Here is a 22,043-nt window from a genome sequence, read left to right as displayed (position 1 = left end):
CCAAGGCAGCAGCATATAAAGCCATATGTATATTCACCCTGCTCTACGGCTCAGAAACTTGGACTACCTATAGACGCCATATCCTCACCCAGGAGAATTTTCACACCAGCTGTCTCCAGCGGATACTAGGTATATCTTGGAAGGATAGAATGACATACAATGAGTTATACCACAAAACTCAAACCTACAGTATTAAAACCCTTCTGGTGCAACGCCATCTCCGCTGGATGGGGCATACTATTAGAAAGCCCGAACATCGGCTTCCAAGACAAATGTTTTATGGTCAGCTATCCTCAGGAAGCAGAAGCGTAGGAGGCCCCAAGAAGAGATACAAAGATCACTGTAAAGACCTACTCATAAAATGCATATAAATCCAAATGAGCTTGAGACACTAGCAGTAGACAGACAAACTTGGAGGACAGTATGTACGAGTGGTACTAACAGACTTGCAATCAAAGCTTCACGAAAGAGAGCCGAAAATCGCTCTAAATGTCACCAACGTATGGCTGGAGCCCAACCAACTCCTCGCGAAGAACACCTTTGCCACAAATGCAATGAAATTTGTGGCTCCCGCATTGGAATCAAAAGCTACCTACGATGGCATGAACGACACAATCGTTAAAATTCATCGTCTTCACCAACTCATCATCTTCACAAACGGATGCAGAACAGCGTCGTCATTAACAATGATGGACCGCCATAAGAAGATGTAAGATATATATGAAGGGGTTGGACAAAATAAAATCAACATCTGCCAAATATACAATATTTATTTATTCCTACTGTGTTTGGTCACTATTTGCCTGTAGAACAGCTGCGACCCTTCGCGGTATGGATTCGTAGAGTGTCCGAATAGTTTCCAACGGAATGTTGTCCCATTGTTGTACCAAAACATATTCCAATTGCTGTATCTATGTTGGTGGTGGAAATCTGCTCCTCAATCTCTGCTCTAAAACTCCCCATAAAAGTTAAATTATGTTATAGTCTGGCAATTGTGCAGGCCAGGGAAGATGTTTGATGGTATTCTGATGCTCTACGAACCAAGACTGAACCTTTTTGGCTGTGTGTATAGGCGCATTATTGTCTTGGAATATGGCTGTGTCTGGCAGCAAGACGCTCATCATTGTAAGAACCTCAATATTGAGGATGTCGAGATATTCATTCACAGTCACCTGGGCTGTGATGTGAACAAGAGGACCAGCTGAATACCACGATATAGCCGCCCTAATCATAACGGAACCCTCTCCCATGCTTGACTGTAGGAAGTAGGCAGTCTTTTTGGGTTTTCCATACATAAACCCTGCCGTTTGTAGGGAATAACGTGAACGTTGATTCATCGGACCATACCACATTCTTCTAATCATCAAGTGTCCAGGTTTTATTTTTGTGGCATCACTTCTTTCGCAACTTAGCGTTGGTATCCGTTATGAGGGGTTTTACAATTGTAGCCTTACGGTGAATGTTAACTTTGTGGATCTCCCGCCGTACTGTTTTTATCGACACAGGATTCCTCAGGTGTGTGTTGAGTTCTGCTGTCATTTTTGTTGCGGTTGTTTTATGTTGTCTAGCCACAATTATTTTTAAAGTTCGTCGGTCTCTGTCGGATAACTTTGGGTTTCGCCCCCTATTCCTCTTCACCGATGATGTTTTCCCATGTTTTGTGTATGTTATGATTACAATGGATACTGTCGCTCGTGAAATGTTCAACAGTTCAGCTGTTTGTGTCACCGACACTCCCGTTAACTGGGCGCCAACGATTTGCCCTCTTTTGAAGTCTGAGAGATCACACATTACACCGGTAGCTTGTAACCGTCGCAGACCAAAATGTGTAATACACTGAAATATAACATACGAGACTTGCTACGTAAACTGCGCAATGCAAACTTGGCACATTATTTACCTTAAAGCAGGGTTGCCAACACCCATCAAGATACAAGATTTGTTATGATACTTAAATACTGTTAAGATGAAGAAAGGACAGGAACATGTATAGATGACGGGCAACATTCCATAACTCAGGGAGTGACAGATGGAAGAGATGTGCGAGGTCAGAAGAGGTAGGAGTGTGAGGTAAGAGGGGGGAGGAGTGGTGGGTGGAAAGGGGGGGGGGAAGCGGGGTCAGGAGAGTGAAGATTGTTAACCAAACGAGATTATGTCCGGAGACCATCGTTCTTTGGAACCACAACTAATTTAGCTATATCCCAGTCAAAAAAAAATTTTTTTTTACTTATTTATTTATTAATTTATTTATTTTTGCTGACATGTTGGAAGACAGCCGAACTTTGTTGGGCATATCTAATGGATCTTTTGTGTTCGGATAACGTGATGCTCAAGTCCCTGCCGGTTTGACCAAGGTACATTAGATCATAATTTCGACAGGGAAAGCTTTAAACCCCCCGGAACCTTAGCGTTGGGGGAATGATAGACAAGTGTGAGGCGGTTATTGAGGATTAGATTAATAGAAGGATTCATGGAGTTACAGTAAGGGTCTTTTAGAATTTCTTTATAAGAGGGTTGTGTGGTGGAAGCTGAAATTTTATAATACCTGTCCCTAACCTTAATGAGGGCTTGGTCCAGGAACCAGGACGGATATGCCAACTTCGTTAATTTTTAATGAAGGCAATCTCCTGGTCCAAAAAATTAAGACAACAAACCCTGAAAGCTCTCAGAAAATGACCTTGTAGGGGTGGCTACTGAAAAAAGTGGAGGTAACTACCTGAATGGGTAGGTTTTCTGTAAACTATAAAAGATAAATTGCCATCAATCCTTCTAATCAAATTATTTAAGAATGGGATCTGGTATCCTACCTCCCATTCGGTTTTGAATTTAATGTTAGGGGACTATTGATTGAACTTGTCCAGGAATCTTCACTCTCATGACCTCGCTCGCCCGCCCCGTTCCAACCCCGCACTCCTCTTCCCTCTGACCTCACACCTCTCTTTCTTCTGACCCTGCCCTTAGTGATGGAATGTTACCCGTCGTCTACCCATGTTCCTGTCCCTCTTTCATCTTTCTTGTATCTTGTACTTTCATGAAGAGAGATATAGGTTTTAGCCGATACATATGATTTTAACTTTCTTCATATTTTCCTTTTGTAATTCCAGTTGTGGGCTCTTCGTGCATATATATATATATATTTATATATATATAACATATGTATACAATATATATATACATATGTACATACATACATACATATACCAAGGCTTTTTCCCCCTTCCAAGGGAGGTAGCCACAAAGGGAAAGGCATAAAAACACTCCCACCCATTTCATCCCTAAATACACTCCACACCCCTCCCACCCTTCCTCTCATCTGAGCACCTCCTGGATGACGGGTCATCCCTGAACCCTGCCCACCGCCCTGGGTCAGAAGCAGTGTCGCAAGACACAGTACATCCACAGCAAGGCCGCTTCATTTAATCGGCGACCCCCCCTCTCCGTCCCCCTTTGCATATAAGGAGAGGACGGGGAGAAATCCCTTCGGGCTGCGTCAAAATTTACTCACACATACTACCCCACCCCCCACCCCCCTGCCCATTCCTCCTCATGCAGTCACAACATCATTCATATACAACCATTCTCCACTCACCTCTGTCTTCCGTCCTCTCCCTTCCTTCCTCAACAGACATTCCCCTCTTCCCCAAAGCCCCCTTCACCCCATCCATCCACCTCATCCTAGGACGTCCCCTCATGTTCACTCCCTCCACATCTGCCTTCCATACCTCTTTTACTAGTCTTTCTTCACTCATTCTTTCCATGTGTCCAAACCATCCTAATATTCTTTCATCAACCCTCTCTCCCAAATCCTTTTTCACCCCTGTTCTCCTCCTCACCTCCTCATTTCTCACTCTATCTAGCCTAGTAACCCCCACCATACTTCTCAGACACCTCATCTCAAACACATTCAAACTCCTTCTCTCTTCTTCTCTTATGTTCCACGTTTCTGCCCCATACAGTGCTGTTGGCACAATCACTCCTTCATACAGTCTCCTCTTCGCATCCATTCCCAAATGTCTATTCCTCATTACACTCTTTAATCCACCAAGGCATTTACTCGCTTCTCTCAATCTACATTCTACCTCCACCTTAACTCCACCTTTTCCTGCCACATTTGCACCCAAGTATCTAAAACTATCCACAATCTCCAGTCGCTCTCCCTTAATGCTCACTTCCAGTCGACTGCCACTTTCACCCCTTGTACATCTCATCACCTTACTTTTACTCACATTTATCTTTATCTTTCTTCTATCACATACTCTCCCAAACTCTGCCACCAGCTTCCTCAATCCCTCCTCTGACCCTGCCACAAGCGCAGTGTCGTCCGCAAACAACAGCTGGCTCACCTCCCACTTTTCTCCATTTTCTTTAACCATCTCCAATCCCTGACTCACTACCCTAGCATTCACCTCTCGCACCACCCCATCCATGTATAAGTTGAACAGCCAGGGCGACATAACGCATCCTTGACGAAGTCCCACCTTTACTTCAAACCACTCACTCTCTCCATTTCCAATCCTAACACATGCTCTACTACTCACATAAAAACTCTTGACAGCTCCCAAAAGCTTTCCTCCTATCCCATAAATCTGCATAACCTCCCACAGTGCCTTTCTGTCTACCCTATCATAAGCCTTTTCCAGATCCATAAAAGCCCAAAAAACATCCTTCCCCTTTCCTATAGCTTTTTCACATATCTGTCTTACCACAAAGATCTGATCTACACAACCTCTACCCGTCCTAAATCCACACTGTTCCTCACCAATTACTCCTTCTGTTCCTCTCCTAATCCTCTCAATTAAGATTCTCCCATAAGCCTTCCCTACTACACTCAACAGGCTAATCCCTCTGAAATTACTACATTCACACTTGTCCCCTTTTCCCTTGTAAAGAGGAACTATACAGGCACTACTCCAGTCCTCCGGTACTCTACCCTCTCTCCAGCAAACATTAAATAATCTCACCAACCAGTCCACCATCACTGAACCTCCCTTTTTCAGACATTCTGCATGACATCCATCCAGACCAGGTGCCTTACCTGTTTTCATCATCTTTACAACTGCCTTCACCTCATCCTTCCTTATTTCTCCTCCATTCTCCTCACTCATCACTCTCATTTTCTTCGTATTTCCCACTGCAGCTATCTTTCCTTCCCTATCCTCCTTCACATTCAGCAACTCCCTAAAATATTCTGCCCATCTTCCCCTCACTGCCATCTCTTCCATTATCAACTCTCCATCTGTACCTTTTACCTTTTCTTCCCTACTTGATTCGCCTCCTCTTCCTCTCTTAATTTCTTTCCAAAACATCTTTTTATTACTTTCAAAATTTTCTGTCATACTCCTACCCCATTTCACATCTGCTCTCCTCTTTGCCTCCTTTACCTTTTGCTTTACTTCTCTTTTCTTTTCTTTGTACGTCTCATATGACTCCCCTGTCCTCTTTTGTAAATACATATATATACATATATATACATATATATATGTACATATACATATATATACATACATATATATATATATATTATATATATGTATATATATACTGTACATACCAACGTTTTTGTTTCCACCTTACAAAGGAGGTAGCAAAAAAAAAAAAAAAGGATTAAAACCCACTCCCATTCATTCCACCCCGTCATACTCCACTCCCATTCACTCCTCCTAGATGACGTGTCATCCCTGTATCTCGCCCACAGTCATGGGTCAGAAACAATATAGCATAACACATCATATCTATAGCAAAGCCGCTTCATTAATTGGCGACTCACTCCCCTATACGTCCCTTCAAGCAGAAAAAGAAATGAAGGGAAGAAATCCCTTCGGGCTCCACCAAAATATCATTTACACATACCCCTTCACCCTTCCATCCCCCACCCACTCCCTTCCATACATCACAGCATTATCCATACACAACCATTCCCCACTTACCCCTATCTCCTGTCTTCTCCCGTCTTTCCTCAATAGACATCCCCCTCTTTCCCAAAGCCCATTTTACCCCATCCATTCATCTCATCCTTATTAGCCCCCTCATGTTCACTCATTTCACCTCTACCTTCCATACCACTTTACTCATTCTTTCCATGTGTCCAAACCATCCCAATAGGCATTTATCAACCCTATCACCCAGCATCCTTTCCATCCCCTCTCTCCTCCTCACCTCTTCGTTTCTCACTCTATCCAGCCTAGTAACCTTAACCATAATTCTCAGGCATTTCATCTCAAACAAATTTTAAATCTTCTCTTCCTCTCTTATGTTTCACATGTCTACCCCATACATTGCTGTCAACACAATCACTCCTTCATACATTCTCCTCTCATCATCCACTTGCTTCCCTCAATCTACATTCTACCTCCACCTCTAATCCTCACTTTCGCGCAACATTTGCATCTAAGTATCTAAAACTATCCACTTTCTCCAGTCTCTCACTTAATACTCATTTCCAATTTACTGATATATTCTCTCCTTGTACATCTCATTACAATACTTTTACAACATTTATCACGAACTTTCTTCTTTTGCACATCTTCCAAAACTCAGCCACTAACTTCCTTAATCCCTCTTTTAATCCTGCCGCAAGCACTGTCATCAGCAAACAACAACTGTCTTATCTCCAATTTTTCTCCGTTTTCTTTAACCATCTCCAATCCCCGGCCCATTACCCTGGCGTTTACCTCTCGCACCACCCCATCCATATAAGATTTGAACAGCAAAGTCGACATAATACATCCCTGACGAAGTTTCACCTTTCATTCAAACCACTCATTATCTCAAATTCTAATTCTAACACAAGTTCGACTACTCTCATATTTTTTTTGACTACTCTTAACAGCTTTCCTCCTATCCCATATATCTGTAATACCTCCCATAGTTCCTTCCTGTCACAAGTCTTTTCCAAAATATAAAGGTAAAAAAAAATCACCTTTTCCAAGAGTTTTCTCACATATCTGCTTTACCATGAAAATCTGATCCACATAACCTCTACCTGTCCTCAACCCATACTGGTCCTCGCCAATTACTCCTTCTATTCCTCTCCTAATCCTCTCAACCAAAACCTTCCTATAAGCCTTCCCAACTACACTCAACACATTGACCCCTCTAAAATTACTACACTCACACTTGTCCCATTTTCCCTTGTAAATCGGAACTATACAGGTACTCCCCCAGTCCTCCGGCACTCTATTCTCTTTTTGACAAGCATTAAGCAACTTTATCAACCAGTTCACATCAATGTACCTCGCTTTTTTAGACACTATGTATGGTACTCATTCAACTATGGTGTCTTACCTACTTTCGTCATTTTAATAACTGCTTTCATCTCATCTTTCCTCTGGCAAAAATGTTAAAAGTATTGTCCTTCAATGGATGATGTCATCAAAACATATACCACACATAACAAAGAAATAAGTTACACTTCCAAAATGCCTAAATGTCATTAGCATCAAAATAACACAAAACAAAATAATTGTGACACAGACATAAATTCAATGTCAAAAAATATTTGCAAAAAGTTTCAAATAATATTCAATGCCTTTCTCCTTCTGATTGTGAAATTTGAAAATATTTATATACACAACATTAAAGATGTTAGTAATAGTAGAGTGGCTCTGCATAATTTCACATTTCTTTCACACACACTTATTTCACTTTTGTCTAGACACACATTGGTAAAGCTGCAAAAAATGTTCAATGCTTCACAAAAGAAATATCATTTAATACATATTAGCATTGTCTTTATGTTTTGGCAAGTGTACAAGTCTTCTTGACTGACCACGGCTCCAGGTTTACATGTTTGAGCAAGGCTCCAGGTAACACATTTGTCTAACACCAAGGTTTCAGTAGTTCAGGTGTCCCATATCAATCAAACATCATACAATTCAACAATATGAATACTATCTGTAAAACGTATTTGGATTAATAATCAATTCACATATTTTATCAACATACTTCCTATATTCTTTTGAATTTAATTTCTTAATAATTACACTAACACCTTGAGAATCCTTAATCTCAGTGTCACGTGTATCCTCATCATCAAATTGTATCTTAACCTTCTTTATATAGTCTAAGCGTAAGATATTGTATTTATTTCTAAGTGTAAGGTCTTGCATTTATTTCCACCTGCATAATAAATTATCCTCAGTGAAAGTTTATTATGGGGTGTATGCAATTTCACCTTGACTAAATCTCTTATTTTTAATTCTATTGTATGTGCTATTTTGTGTTGCTGTTTTTCCATCTCTTGTGTGTACACCTGCATGTGTCCTCTAACCCTTTGGTGTATAGCTTGAAAAGTATGTATCTTATTTGAGATGTAAGCACCTATATTATATGCAGGTTCTGCTCTGTAGTTAAGATTTCATATGGAAGATTTTTGTCTTCCCAAAAAATAATAAAATGAGGTGTTTCACCTGTTGCTATGTTAATTTGGTTGTTCATGTTTGCTTTTGTTGTTTTTATTGTTTTTATTTGTATTTATAAGGGAGCGAAGGATAGGCAGGACAGAAGGAGCAGCGATCGGCGATCTGTGTAGTGCTTTTATGTCGGGACTGTGGTATTTGATCATTTTGTTCTTCTTTGCTCTTTTTATTTTCGGTGGTTCCATTTTATGCCGCTTTGTAATTTGTAATTAATTATGACACTTTGTAATCTATAATTAATTTCTTTATGTCTCAAAATTGGTTTGTTTTGTTTAATTGGATTTGTATTGTAGCTACAGAGTACAATGTTATATTTTTTCGGGTTTGTGATATTTGTTCCTTTTTGTTCTTTTCGTCATTTCTTTTATTTCTGTGGACACTTTATACGAATCTTGTAATTAATTTCTTTGTGTCATTCAGAATTGGTTTTGGTTTTGTTGTTTTGATTTCTATCGCAGCTATAGAGTACAGTGTTATTTTGTCGGGTTTGTGATATTTGGTTCTTGTTCTTTTTGCTCTTTTCGTTCCTTCTTTTTATTTCTGTGGTTCCATTGTTACGACACTTTAGCAACCCTTGTAATTTCTGAATGTCATTCAGGACATTATTTAGTTTTGATTTTTGTTATGATTTGTATTGTAGCTACAGAGGAGTGAATGATAGGCAGAAACGTGGAGTGATGGCCGGCGGCTTAGGAAAGGGGATTTTGTCCGATGTGAGATTCTGTCATCATTAACTTTTTTGGATTTTAGTACTAGTACGTTCTTGCCTCTTATATATAATTTTGTAATCCTTTCTCCATGTCGGGGAGGTTTACTAGTGTGAAATTCTGTTAAAATTGCAACTCTGTTCTACCTGGTGGGACCTGCCCCAAGGAATACCGGTACAATATTTAACTGATTCCTTTTGCTGACAATGTATAACCTGAAGACTAACCACGGACAGGGTTCGAAACGTCGGTAGTAAATCCAGTGTTTGAACATTTTCCGACAATATGGCACCTGGAGTCTAGCTCTTTACAAACACACACACACACACACACACACACACACACACACACACACACACACACACACACACACACACACACACACACACACACACACACACACACACACACACACACACACGCACACACATATGTATATATTTATATATACATATCTATATGCTGATATATACATATGTATATATATATATATATATATATATATATATATATATATAGTATAAACTTTCGTCCATTTAGTACCGTCGCCACAACGGAGCGGAACTTTGTAAATAAATTCTTTTGCCTGTCACCAACACTCTCCCTCGTTCTCGGAAAACATATTTACCTCTAGCATCCAGGTCTCTGACTTACCCTCACCATCACTCTCACCCTCACCATTACCATTACCCTCTTTCTCATGCCCTCCCTTCCCCTCCTACTTCTCCTTCTTTTTCTTCTCAAGCTCGCCTTTATCATTTTCCTTGATCTTTCTCAAGTCTTGCATTCCGCTTTCCTTCCACACATTCCTTATTCTCCTCTCCACCGTCTGTTACACTTCCTTGTCCTCCTCCTCCTTCTTTTCGTCCTCTCCTTTCTTCTACTTCGTCTCCTCCTCCTCCTCCTCCCATTCTACCTCCTCTTGTATTTCCTCCTCCGCCTTCTCCTACTCCTCCTCTTTCTCATGTTTCTTCTCTATCTTCTCTTATTCCTTCCCCTCCATCTTCTTTTATTTTTTCTCCTCTTTTCTCCCCTCCCTTCTTCATCCTCTTTTTCCTCTTTCTTCTACTCTTCCTGCCCCTTTCACCTTGTCATTCTCTTCCTCTTTCTACTGATCTGTCCTCCTCTTTCTCTTCTTTTCCCTCCTTCTCCTCCTCATTCCCTTCCCTTTTTCCGCCTTTTCACCATTCCTCCTCTCTTCCTCCTTCATCTTCCTTTCACTCTTCCTCTCCTTCCTTTTCTCATATTTCTCCTTCGTATTCTACTCCACTCTCTCTTCTTCCTATTTTTCCTCTGGTTTCTCACTTTTCTCATCTTTATCTCTCCTCTTCCCCCATTTCCTCTCCCTCTTCTTTCTCATATCCTTCTCATGTTCCTAACTTGCTTCTCTTCTTCTTCCTCTCCCTCCTTCACTTCTTGTCTTTCTCATCTTCGTCCTCTTCATATTCCTCTTCTCTACCCTTTTCTTCCCTTCCTCTCCCTCCTTCTTTTCCTCCTCCTCTTTCTCATTTCCCTCCACCTTACTCCATTCTACTCCTTCCTCTCCCTCTTTCTCTTCCTCCTCGCTTTTCCCATTTCCTTCCTCCTCCGTGTTCCATTCCACTCCTTCAGACACTTTCTGCCTCTTAAGAGAGTTCGAGAGTCCTCCGAGGTACACCGAGCTTATGCCAATATCATTCGAGGTCCTCGGGGGTCTCTTCCGCGCTACAAGAACGCCCTCGACTCACCGAAGAGACGCTCTTGCAGGAGATCTCATTGTCTTCTTGCTCCATTTTATCAAATATTTACATTGGGACACACAACTCACGTCGTCAACATTGGCGCAGATTTTCAGTGGTAGATGAAGTCTTAGAGTTAAGTTTGTTGTATGGGGATGTTTGGCAACTCACACGTTGAGTTTCAGAGTGGGCTTAGTTGTGTTTGGATGCTTGTTTCCCTGTTATTCATTGTCATATAGCCCCTGTCACCTGTAGTTTTGGGCGTCAGATTTGGTTCGAAATTTGTTCCCTGGAGGTGTTTGGCATCTTATAACAATGATGCTAAATTTCTAAAGTTAGGTGAATTTTTAGAAGGAATTTCACTTTATAGTGATGTTTGGCAATCATGTAAGTATCTCCAACTACCATATGGAATATATAACTTAGTCACCTTTAGAACTGGTGACGTAATCGGAGGCGTACTAGTCTCGCAATCGCTTAGTTGTGGTTTCGAATTCCCGCACTTCTCCCCGATTCCTATCGATGACTGCCACCTACCCCAGCTTTTCAAGCACATAGGGCAAAGATGACGACTTTGGCAATAGGTACACGCCTCTTGCGGTAGGTTCTTTACCTTCTACATCTTTATACGAAATTTCTAAGGATAGATGGTATTGTAGAGAGAACTTTGTAAAATGGTGACGTTTGGCAACTTATGCAATTGTTGCCAACTGGCAACGTGTGCTGTAAGCGTTAATGCGATGGTCTAACATTACATTTTTATTAGTGTGAAAATATATAAAAACACATGCTAACGACTTACTGGAGAACTACCAATTGGCATTCATAGAAATGTGGGTAAGTGCTACCAAATGTCATATGATGCAGTTATTCCAGTCCTACCAAATGTTAAATAATGCAATCCATTTCAGTCCTACCAATTATCGTAGTAACTTCAAAGACACAGATCATTGCTACGAACTCTCATCCGATGCACCATTCATCTTTAGTGAAAATGATAATTATAATAAATATCGCTGAGCGAGAATCGGTGTTGAAAGTGTCAATGAGACTCTATGTATGCTGCTACATGGCACGTAAAACTACCAGGAAACATAGAAGATATATTGAATTAATCCTGAAAAGCGATCATAAACGTTGGTCATATTGATATAAGAGGCACAACTTTTGACGTAGTGAAGCCTTGAATGAAAATCCCATTTTGCGTCATCGTGACATTAATTTTTTACTTAGATTTAAGATAATTATTTATAGGGTTCATCCTTAGAATCACCTTTATAAGTAGTATGGTTATGATCAAAGCCAGTTAAGAGGTCAAAATGTGCGTGACAACATTACAGATAGACAAACAGACAGACAAACAACTAACGGAACAAAGTATCATAGTTATCTAAAGTACTTTCGACAACTAATGGATTAGGTGCTCGCTAACCAACCGGGTTAGAGCGTCGCTACTTACGGCAGAGGTTGAGGTAGCAGTAATTCGAACACTGCCGCCATCGAGTTGGACCAAGGGCATGGTTCATTCAATTCCAGGCTACAAAGTTCTCTATAAAGGGTACCGTCCTAGCCTCCTGATTCGGTGAGTTCGTGACGAAACTGAAAGCAAACAAAAAGCAATTAACAGATATAATAAATTGCGAAATCAACCACGTCCATTCTATAATACATTTACTTATAATACATTTACTTAGATACATAATTATTCAAGTTATTTTGTTCATAGAGTTACACTTTCTCCATCCTTATGGTATTTGTCCAGTTAATGCCACATTTTTATAGATTTAACAAATATGATGAGTTATATTTTACTGCTGCATTTTTAGTATTGTTATAATTATTATTGTTATAATAATAATAATAATTTATTATCATTATTATTGTTATCAGTGTTGTTTTTATTGTATGTGATGTCGTTGATGTCATTTTTGTTATTGTTATAATTACATACATACATACATATACCAAGGCTTTTTCCCCCTTCCAAGGGAGGTAGCCACAAAGGGAAAGGCACAAAAACACTCCCACCCAATTCATCCCTAAATACACTCCACACCCCTCCCACCCTTCCTCTCATCTGAGCACCTCCTGGATGACGGGTCATCCCTGCACCCTGCCCACCGCCCTGGGTCAGAAGCAGTGTCGCAAGACACAGTACATCCACAGCAAGGCCGCTTCATTTAATCGGCGACCCCCCCTCTCCGTCCCCCTTTGCATATAAGGAGAGGACGGGGAGAAATCCCTTCGGGCTGCGTCAAAATTTACTCACACATACTACCCCACCCCCACCCCCCCCGCCCATTCCTCCTCATGCAGTCACAACATCATCCATATACAACCATTCTCCACTCACCTCTGTCTTCCGTCCTCTCCCTTCCTTCCTCAACAGACATTCCCCTCTTCCCCAAAGCCCCCTTCACCCCATCCATCCACCTCATCCTAGGACGTCCCCTCATGTTCACTCCCTCCACATCTGCCTTCCATACCTCTTTTACTAGTCTTTCTTCACTCATTCTTTCCATGTGTCCAAACCATCCTAATATTCTTTCATCAACCCTATCTCCCAAATCCTTTTTCACCCCTGTTCTCCTCCTCACCTCCTCATTTCTCACTCTATCTAGCCTAGTAACCCCCACCATACTTCTCAGACACCTCATCTCAAACACATTCAAACTCCTTCTCTCTTCTTCTCTTATGTTCCACTTTTCTGCCCCATACAATGCTGTTGGCACAATCACTCCTTCATACAGTCTCCTCTTCGCATCCATTCCCAAATGTCTATTTCTCATTACACTCTTTAAACCACCAAGGCATTTACTCGCTTCTCTCAATCTACATTCTACCTCCACCTTCACTCCACCTTTTCCTGCTACACTTGCACCCAAGTATCTAAAACTATCCACTTCCTCCAGTCGCTCTCCCTTAATGTTCACTTCCAGTCTACTGCCACTTTCACCCCTTGTACATCTCATCACCTTACTTTTACCCACATTTATCTTTAGCTTTCTTCTATCACATACTCTCCCAAACTCTGCCACCAGCTTCCTCAATCCCTCCTCTGACCCTGCCACAAGCGCAGTGTCGTCTGCAAACAACAGCTGGCTCACCTCCCACTTTTCTCCATTTTCTTTAACCATCTCCAATCCCTGACTCACTACCCTAGCATTCACCTCTCGCACCACCCCATCCATGTATAAGTTGAACAGCCAGGGCGACATAACACATCCTTGACGAAGTCCCACCTTTACTTCAAACCACTCACTCTCTCCATTTCCAATCCTAACACATGCTCTACTACTCACATAAAAACTCTTGACAGCTCCCAAAAGCTTTCCTCCTATCCCATAAATCTGCATAACCTCCCACAGTGCCTTTCTGTCTACCCTATCATAAGCCTTTTCCAGATCCATAAAAGCCCAAAAAACATCCTTCCCCTTTCCTATAGCTTTCTCACATATCTGTCTTACCACAAAGATCTGATCTACACAACCTCTACCCGTCCTAAATCCACACTGTTCCTCACCAATTACTCCTTCTGTTCCTCTCCTAATCCTCTCAATTAAGATTCTCCCATAAGCCTTCCCTACTACACTCAACAGGCTAATCCCTCTGAAATTACTACATTCACACTTGTCCCCTTTTCCCTTGTAAAGAGGAACTATACAGGCACTACTCCAGTCCTCCGGTACTCTACCCTCTCTCCAGCAAACATTAAATAATCTCACCAACCAGTCCACCATCACTGAACCTCCCTTTTTCAGACATTCTGCATGACATCCATCCAGACCAGGTGCCTTACCTGCTTTCATCATCTTTACAACTGCCTTCACCTCATCCTTCCTTATTTCTCCTCCATTCTCCTCACTCATCACTCTCATTTTCTTCGTATTTCCCACTGCAGCTATCTTTCCCTCCCTATCCTCCTTCACATTCAGCAACTCCCTAAAATATTCTGCCCATCTTCCCCTCACTGCCATCTCTTCCATTATCAACTCTCCATCTGTACATTTTACCTTTTCTTCCCTACTTGATTCACCTCCTCTTCCTCTCTTAATTTCTTTCCAAAACATCTTTTTATTACTTTCAAAATTTTCTGTCATACTCCTACCCCCATTTCACATCTGCTCTCCTCTTTGCCTCCTTTACCTTTTGCTTTACTTCTCTTTTCTTTTCTTTGTACGTCTCATATGACTCCCCTGTCCTCTTTTGTAACCAATCTGTGAATGCTCGCTTCTTCTCTTCTACAACCTTCTTTGTTTCCTCATCCCACCATTCACTACCCTTTCTTCTATTTCCTCCTGTCTTTCTTGTTCCACACACCATCCTTGCACACTTTAAGACTCCCTCCTTGAACCATCCCCATTCCTCCTCCACACCCATCTCTGCTCTATCCTTAACTCCCTCCCACTCCTCCTTCAGCTTCTTTTCGTACTCCTTCTCCTTTTCCTTTTCATTCAAGGAGTTCACTCTAAGAACCTCCCTTACCTTTTGTCCCTTTCCTCCTTCTCCATCTATCCTCCACTCTCAACTTACCTTCCACCAAAAAATGATCTGATATTCCCCCACCCTCTCCCCTTAGCACATGTACATCCTTAACTCTTCCTATCATAATCCTATTTACCACTACATAATCCATTAGCGCTCTATCTACCACCCTTCCCTCCACCACCCTCTCCCATGTGTACTTATGCTTGACTTTCTTCCGAAACACTGTATTTGCTATCATCAGCTCTCTTTCTAGACACATTTCCACCATCAACTCTCCACTACGATTCTTTCCTGGAACTCCACACTTCCCAACCACTCCATCGATTGGACCATTTCCCACTCTAGCATTAAGGTCTCCCAGTACTATTACATTGACATTTCTTCCTAAACCCTCTATGCACTCATTTAAATCTATCCAAAAGGCCTCCCTTTCTTCTATACTCTTCTCACTGCCCGGCCCATATGCACTTACAAAGACCCACATCTCCTTTCCCAGTTTCACCTTCATCCACATTATCCTTGAGGAAACCTCCTTCCACTCCACTACCCCTTTACCTATCTCCTCACTTACTAGAATAGCCACCCCTTCCCTCCCTCTCCCTCTCTTCACTCCTGATAACCTCCCACTTACACTCCCAAACATACACTCACCCTTCCCTTTCAACTTAGTTTCACTCAAAGCCAACACATCCAACTTTCTTCTCACAAACATACTACCTATCTCTTCCCTTTTACTCTCATCTGTACCACATCCACGCACATTAAAAGACCCAAACCTTAGGGTGCTGGCCCGAGGCCCGCCAGCACCCCTTATGCCTTTTCTTTTCATTTTAGGTAATTGCCCCTTGGGGCTACAGGGAGAAGGATGCCTAGTCCCTCTCCCCGTCCCTTTCTTCTCGCCTCTTACGATCCAAGTGGGAAAACTTGGTGGCAGTGTTCTTTTTCCCCCACCACAGGGAATTCCCCCAATCAGAAAGAGAATACTCAGAGAAATGGTACAGGACAGCAACAAGGGGTTGGGGGACAGCATAACGGAGGGACAGTCGTAGTATAAAAGTGTCATCATTTCTCTATGAACAGAATTTCTTCTATCATAGACAAAATGATGTGTGGCTCTGGTCCGTAGGGGCGCCCCATATAGACCCTAAAGTATCGACTGCATGCTACTTTGCCACAATAACAAGCAGCCAATACCCCAGACGGGTATTATAATTAATATCAATATTAATATCACTGTTATCATTATTGTAACCAAGATTGTTATTATAATTATTATCGTTATTATTATTATTAAAATTATTATTGTTGTTATCATTATAATCATTATTACTATTATTACTATCATCATCAGCAGCAGCAGCAGCAGCACCACCACCACCACCACCAACACCATCACCATCACCATCACTACCATCACTACCATCATCATCATCATCATCATCATCATCATCATCATCATCATCATCATCATCATCATCATCATCATCATCATCATCATCATCATCATCATCATCATCATCATCATCATCATCATCATCATCATCATCATCATCATCATCATCATCATCATCATCATCATCATCATCATCATCATCATCATCATCATCATCACTTTTAGAATATAATGTCGGTATGCGACGAAATATTACATTAGGATGTAATGTCAAAGGACGAAATATCACTATGGGATGTAATGACAGTGGAGGACAAAAGATCACGATGGGATGTAATGGTAGTGGGGGACAAAATATCACGATGGGATGTAATGATAGTGGAGGACAAAATATCACGGTAGTATATAATGTCTGTGGAGGACAAAACATAATTTTAGGAAGGGATGTCCGGGCAAAATGTCAATGAAGGACAAACTATCAGGATGGGATGTAATGATAGTGGAGGGCAAAAGATTACGATTGGATGTAATGATAGTGGAGGACAAAATATCACGGTAGGATATAATGTCATTGGAGGACATCATATAATTTTAGGAAGTGATGCCGGACAGAATGTCAATGAATGACAGGAGGCCGGTGTAAAACACGGTGATGTAGGTAGGCAAAGTGTACAAAAGAGATCGGATGACCGTGAGCGACCAAATTTCCGTGATGGGGGAAATATTAATGAGGTATTGAATGTCAGTGAAGGACCAAATATCAATATAGAGCAAGGTGTCAATAAAGAACAAAATTATAATGTAAGATATGATATTAAAATTCAAAACGTGTAAAAAAGAAATAATCACGAGTTTCTTAAAATCATGTACTTTAATGCTTGTAGTAATAGAAATAAGTTCCAATAAATAGAGGCATATGTCAAAAGCGAAAATCTTAATATTATAGGAATGACCAAGACATGATTAAATGGTAAAGAGTTTGAAGCTTAATTTAATATTGCGGAAATTAAACACTTTCATCAGGTTAGAAACCACAAGAAAGGTGGGGGTGCTCTGTTGTACGTTAATTAAAAGCAATGTACATGCTTGTGTTTTAAAGAAAGTGAAACAGGGTAGATATGATAGTTTGTGGGTATAATTAACCCAAAAAATTGACAAAAAAGGAATGTATGTGTAATATATGGGCCAAAGACATTATCATTAGCAGACAACAAACTGTTGTTTCGAGAATTATCTAATTTCTGCAATCAGGACCTATTGATAATGAGTGATTTAGATTTTACAGACATTGATTGGATGACCTTGAACATGGTCATATAGGTAGTCACTTGATTGATTTTCTCGGTGACAGTTACTTAGTTCAGCATGTAAAAGAGCCCACAAGACATAGAACTACGTCAGCTTACAGATTGGGAAGCAAAATTAAGCAAAAGACGTATAGATCAGACGTGGGAAATATTTCATAATACGCCTACTAAGATAATTTATACTTACATTCCATCTAAGGACTGACGTCCCCCAAATCAGGCTCGTCCAAAATGGCTTGACAAAGAAACTGAAAAAGTATTGCTAAAAAGAGACAGGCTTATAAGCAATACAAGTGCTCCGGTGCATCTAATGACTATCAAAGTTATGTATTTATACAATGAGATTGAAAAAAGACAATAAAAAACGAAAACGACAATGCAAAATTAATATTCCTAGTAAATCCAAAGAGAATCCCAAAGAATTCTATAGTTACATTAGAGATCAAAAGGATGTTAGGAATCACATTGGTTCACTATTATCTGCTGACGGTCAACTTGAATATTCAAATGAAGGAATGTGTGATACTTCAAACAATTATTTTAGCTCAGTATTCGTAAACGAAACACCTCAAAGTGAACTCCAAACTGAAACCTGTGAAAAGTCTCGGATAAACTTACTCACTACGGTAAATATAACAAAAGAAAAAATTAAAGGTGTATAGAGAAACTCAAAGTTAACAAAACTCCAGGGCCTGACGGTTGGCATCCAAGAATCTTAAAGGAAATTAAAAATGAGATTGTTGTTTCATTAGAAATTATTTTCAAGAAATCCATCATATCCGGAGGTATCCCAAGACAATGGAAGCTAGCTAACGTTACTCCCACATTCAGAAAAGGTGACAAAAAGAATCCATATAACTACAGGCTTCCTTCAAGCGTAGGAAAAATGATGGAAACTATCATCAGGGATGGTATCGAACATCATTTAGAAAGTAACTGTTTGATAAATGATAGTCAGCATGGTTTCAGACAGAAACGTTCTTGCAAAACCTTTTTTACCGTCCTCCACAAAAGACTACTTACTAAATTAGCTTCACACGGAATAAGTGGTAGCCTATATAGTTACACTAGTAATTGGTTGGATGATCGAAAACAGGGAGTTGTTTTAGATGCAAAAACTTCTGGATGGAAAAATTTTATGAGTGGATTTCCTCAGGTTTCCATTCTTTGGCCCCTTCTATTCATAGAATATATAAATTATATAGAACACGGACTAAAATCTATTGTTGCCAAATTTGTTGATGGCACAAAGCTGTGCTGAATGGCAAATGATCACTTAAACCAATTAGATATTCAAGAAGATTTAGATCAATTACTGCAATCGTCTGAAAAGTGCCTGATGAAATTTAACACAAGTAAATGCAAGGTAATGCACATAGGTAAAAATAACAGTTGGTACGATTACAAGTTATTTAGACATTTGTCAACAAAAGTGGATAGTGAAAAGGATCTCGGCATAATTATCAGTAACCATCTCAAATAATCTAAACGGTATATTTCAGCCTCTGAGAAAGCAAATAAGATTCTTTGACTGATTGCGCGATCTTTTGACTTCAAAAGTTCATCACTCATCAAGCTATATAAATCGTTAGTTCGTCAATATTTGGAATATGCTGTTTCCATATTATCACCGAATCTCATTAAAAATATTGGCAGATTAGAAAAAAGTACAACGGCGAGCCACAAAACTGATTCCAAATATCAAAAATAGATCATTCGAAAACAGACTAAAACAAATGCATCTATTTTCCTTAAAGAAACGTAGACTCCGAGGTGACTTGATACAGATCTTTAAAGATTCCAAAGGGAATTGACAAAAAACTATGGTCTCAAACTGTTTGCAAATAGATTTAATTTGGAAGTGGGTAGAAACAACTTCGCCAACCATGTAGTTAATTAATGAAAAAAACTTTCTGTAGAGGCAGTGCAATATAGTGTAGTTCAAAGCTTTAAGAATCATTTAGATAAGCACTTAAGTAAGATGCTGTAATGACTATAATTTATTTCATATTGTCTGTTTATTTTTGATAATTTTTTAGTTTGTTTATTATTATTTGCTTGATTCTCATTTATTATTAGTTATATGTCAATTCATTATTATATACTCTTTACCTGTTTTCTTATTATTCAGCTATACCTATGCATTTATCTATTTTATTCATTATTTACATTATTATAGTTTTTATTTATTTATTTCTTATTTATTTATTTGTTTGTTTATCATTATTATGATTTTTTCGCATCCGATCTAGATATGGACCAAAGGGTCTCCTGTCAGCATGCTCCGTATTTGTAATACTTTGTAAATAAGTAGATAGAGATATCAATGAATAAATGAGAAATGAATAAATAGATAAATAATACATACGGTATACATATATATGAAAATGAAAAAAAATGATGCGATAGGATTTTGGTCTATACTGAACCAAATATTCAGTAATTTATGAAAGAAAATTAGCTGTGTCCTGGATATAGGCCATTGACCCCAAGGAAGGGAATAAAGAAAAGAAAAAAAAAATCAGCTTGTGAGGCTCCTGGAGCTTCTCTTTTTTCACACGTTGGGATCACGGCCTTCATGAAGAATACCATATCTCCGGGAGAATGGTTCATATCCAGCTAAGACCATCTGTCTCCACTACTAGTTTTTAACTTCTCTTCTCACAGATCCTCCTATTCTTTCACTCTTTCTATTTCTTTCTCTCTCTCACTAATTCTCACTTTGTGACTCTTACCCTTTCTCTCTCTCTTTATATATATATATATATATATATATATATATATATATATATATATACATATATGAGAGAGATTGTGGGTGAGGAAGGGCAAACGAAGATGTGTTGGGAATAGAGTTTATTGCCCTAACGTTGCGACCAACTTGGTCTTCTTCAAAGGACTACAGCATTACAGACGGATCACAATAATATTCTTATATTCGTAGTGAGAGGGAACCCGCTAAGGTATGAGTGGAAGGGTCATGTTTTCCCTTTGGCTAACGATTTAATTATTAGGACACTTGCTGCTTTCGAGAGGCATTTCAATCCGTCTCTGTCGTTGTTGTTCTTGTTGGTGGCAATATGTGCAGCTTCTAGTTTCTCTCATTTTCTTTTCAAATCCCTCGTGTAGAATTTCTGTGTTGTTCCAATCAGGTAAATGTCCACATTCGTCCAGGTGACGAACCAGGGAGTTAGATGTTCTATGTGCCCTAAGATCGTTTTTGTGCTCACTCAAGCGTTTATTGATCCCACGACCTGACTCACCGAGGTATGATGACGGACAGCCGCTTTGTTAAGGTACGTGGATGACATAATCGTGGTGATGCCAAAAGGAACTAATGTAGAAAATAAGCTGAGAAGACTCAACGCTGTGAATAGAGACATTCAATTCACAGTTGAACTGGAAAAACAGGGAAAGTTAGAAACATAATAATATTCGTAATAATTTCAGTGTCGTTTACCACATTCCGTGTAGCGGCTGTCCGTCATCATACTTCGGTGAGTCAGGTCGTGGGATCAATAAACGCTTGAGTGAGCACAAAAACGATCTCAGGGCACATAGAACATCTAACTCCCTGGTTCGTCACCTGGACAAATGTGGACATTTACATGATTGGAACAACACAGAAATTCTACACGAGGGATTTGAAAAGAAAATGAGAAAAACTGTGGAAGCTGCACATATCGCCACCAACAAGAACAACAACGACAGAGACGGATTCAAATGCCTCTCGAATGCAGCAAGTGTCCTAATAATTAAATCGTTAGCCAAAGGGAAAACATGACCCTTCCACTCATACCTTGGCGGGTTCCCTCTCGCTACGAATATAAGAATTGTGATCCGTCTGTAATGCTGTAGTCCTCTGAAGAAGACCAAGTTGGTCGCAACGTTAGGGCAATAAACTCTATTCCCAACACATCTTCGTTTGCCCTTCTCTACCCACATTCTCTCTCATTTGTCTGAAATAATTTTAGATATACATAGATATATATATATATATACATATATATATA

The 22,043-nt window shown here is 39.9% G+C and overlaps 1 protein-coding gene across 1 annotated transcript; it reads right to left on the bottom strand.

Annotated features, from left to right (window-relative positions):
• Positions 1-1,392: 1,392 nt before the first annotated feature.
• On the bottom strand, positions 1,393-1,791 carry LOC143021956 (uncharacterized). Its single transcript, XM_076179878.1, has one exon. The coding sequence runs from the start codon at positions 1,789-1,791 to the stop codon at positions 1,393-1,395; it is 399 nt and encodes a 132-aa protein (XP_076035993.1).
• Positions 1,792-22,043: the final 20,252 nt, after the last annotated feature.

Source organism: Oratosquilla oratoria, chromosome 43 (assembly GCF_046742065.1).
Source record: "Oratosquilla oratoria isolate Oo_2021 chromosome 43, ASM4674206v1, whole genome shotgun sequence".
In the NCBI taxonomy this organism is placed as follows: Eukaryota; Metazoa; Arthropoda; class Malacostraca; order Stomatopoda; family Squillidae; genus Oratosquilla; species Oratosquilla oratoria.
The sequence above is the reverse complement of the archived record's forward strand: the minus strand, read 5'-3'. Positions and strand labels throughout refer to the sequence as shown.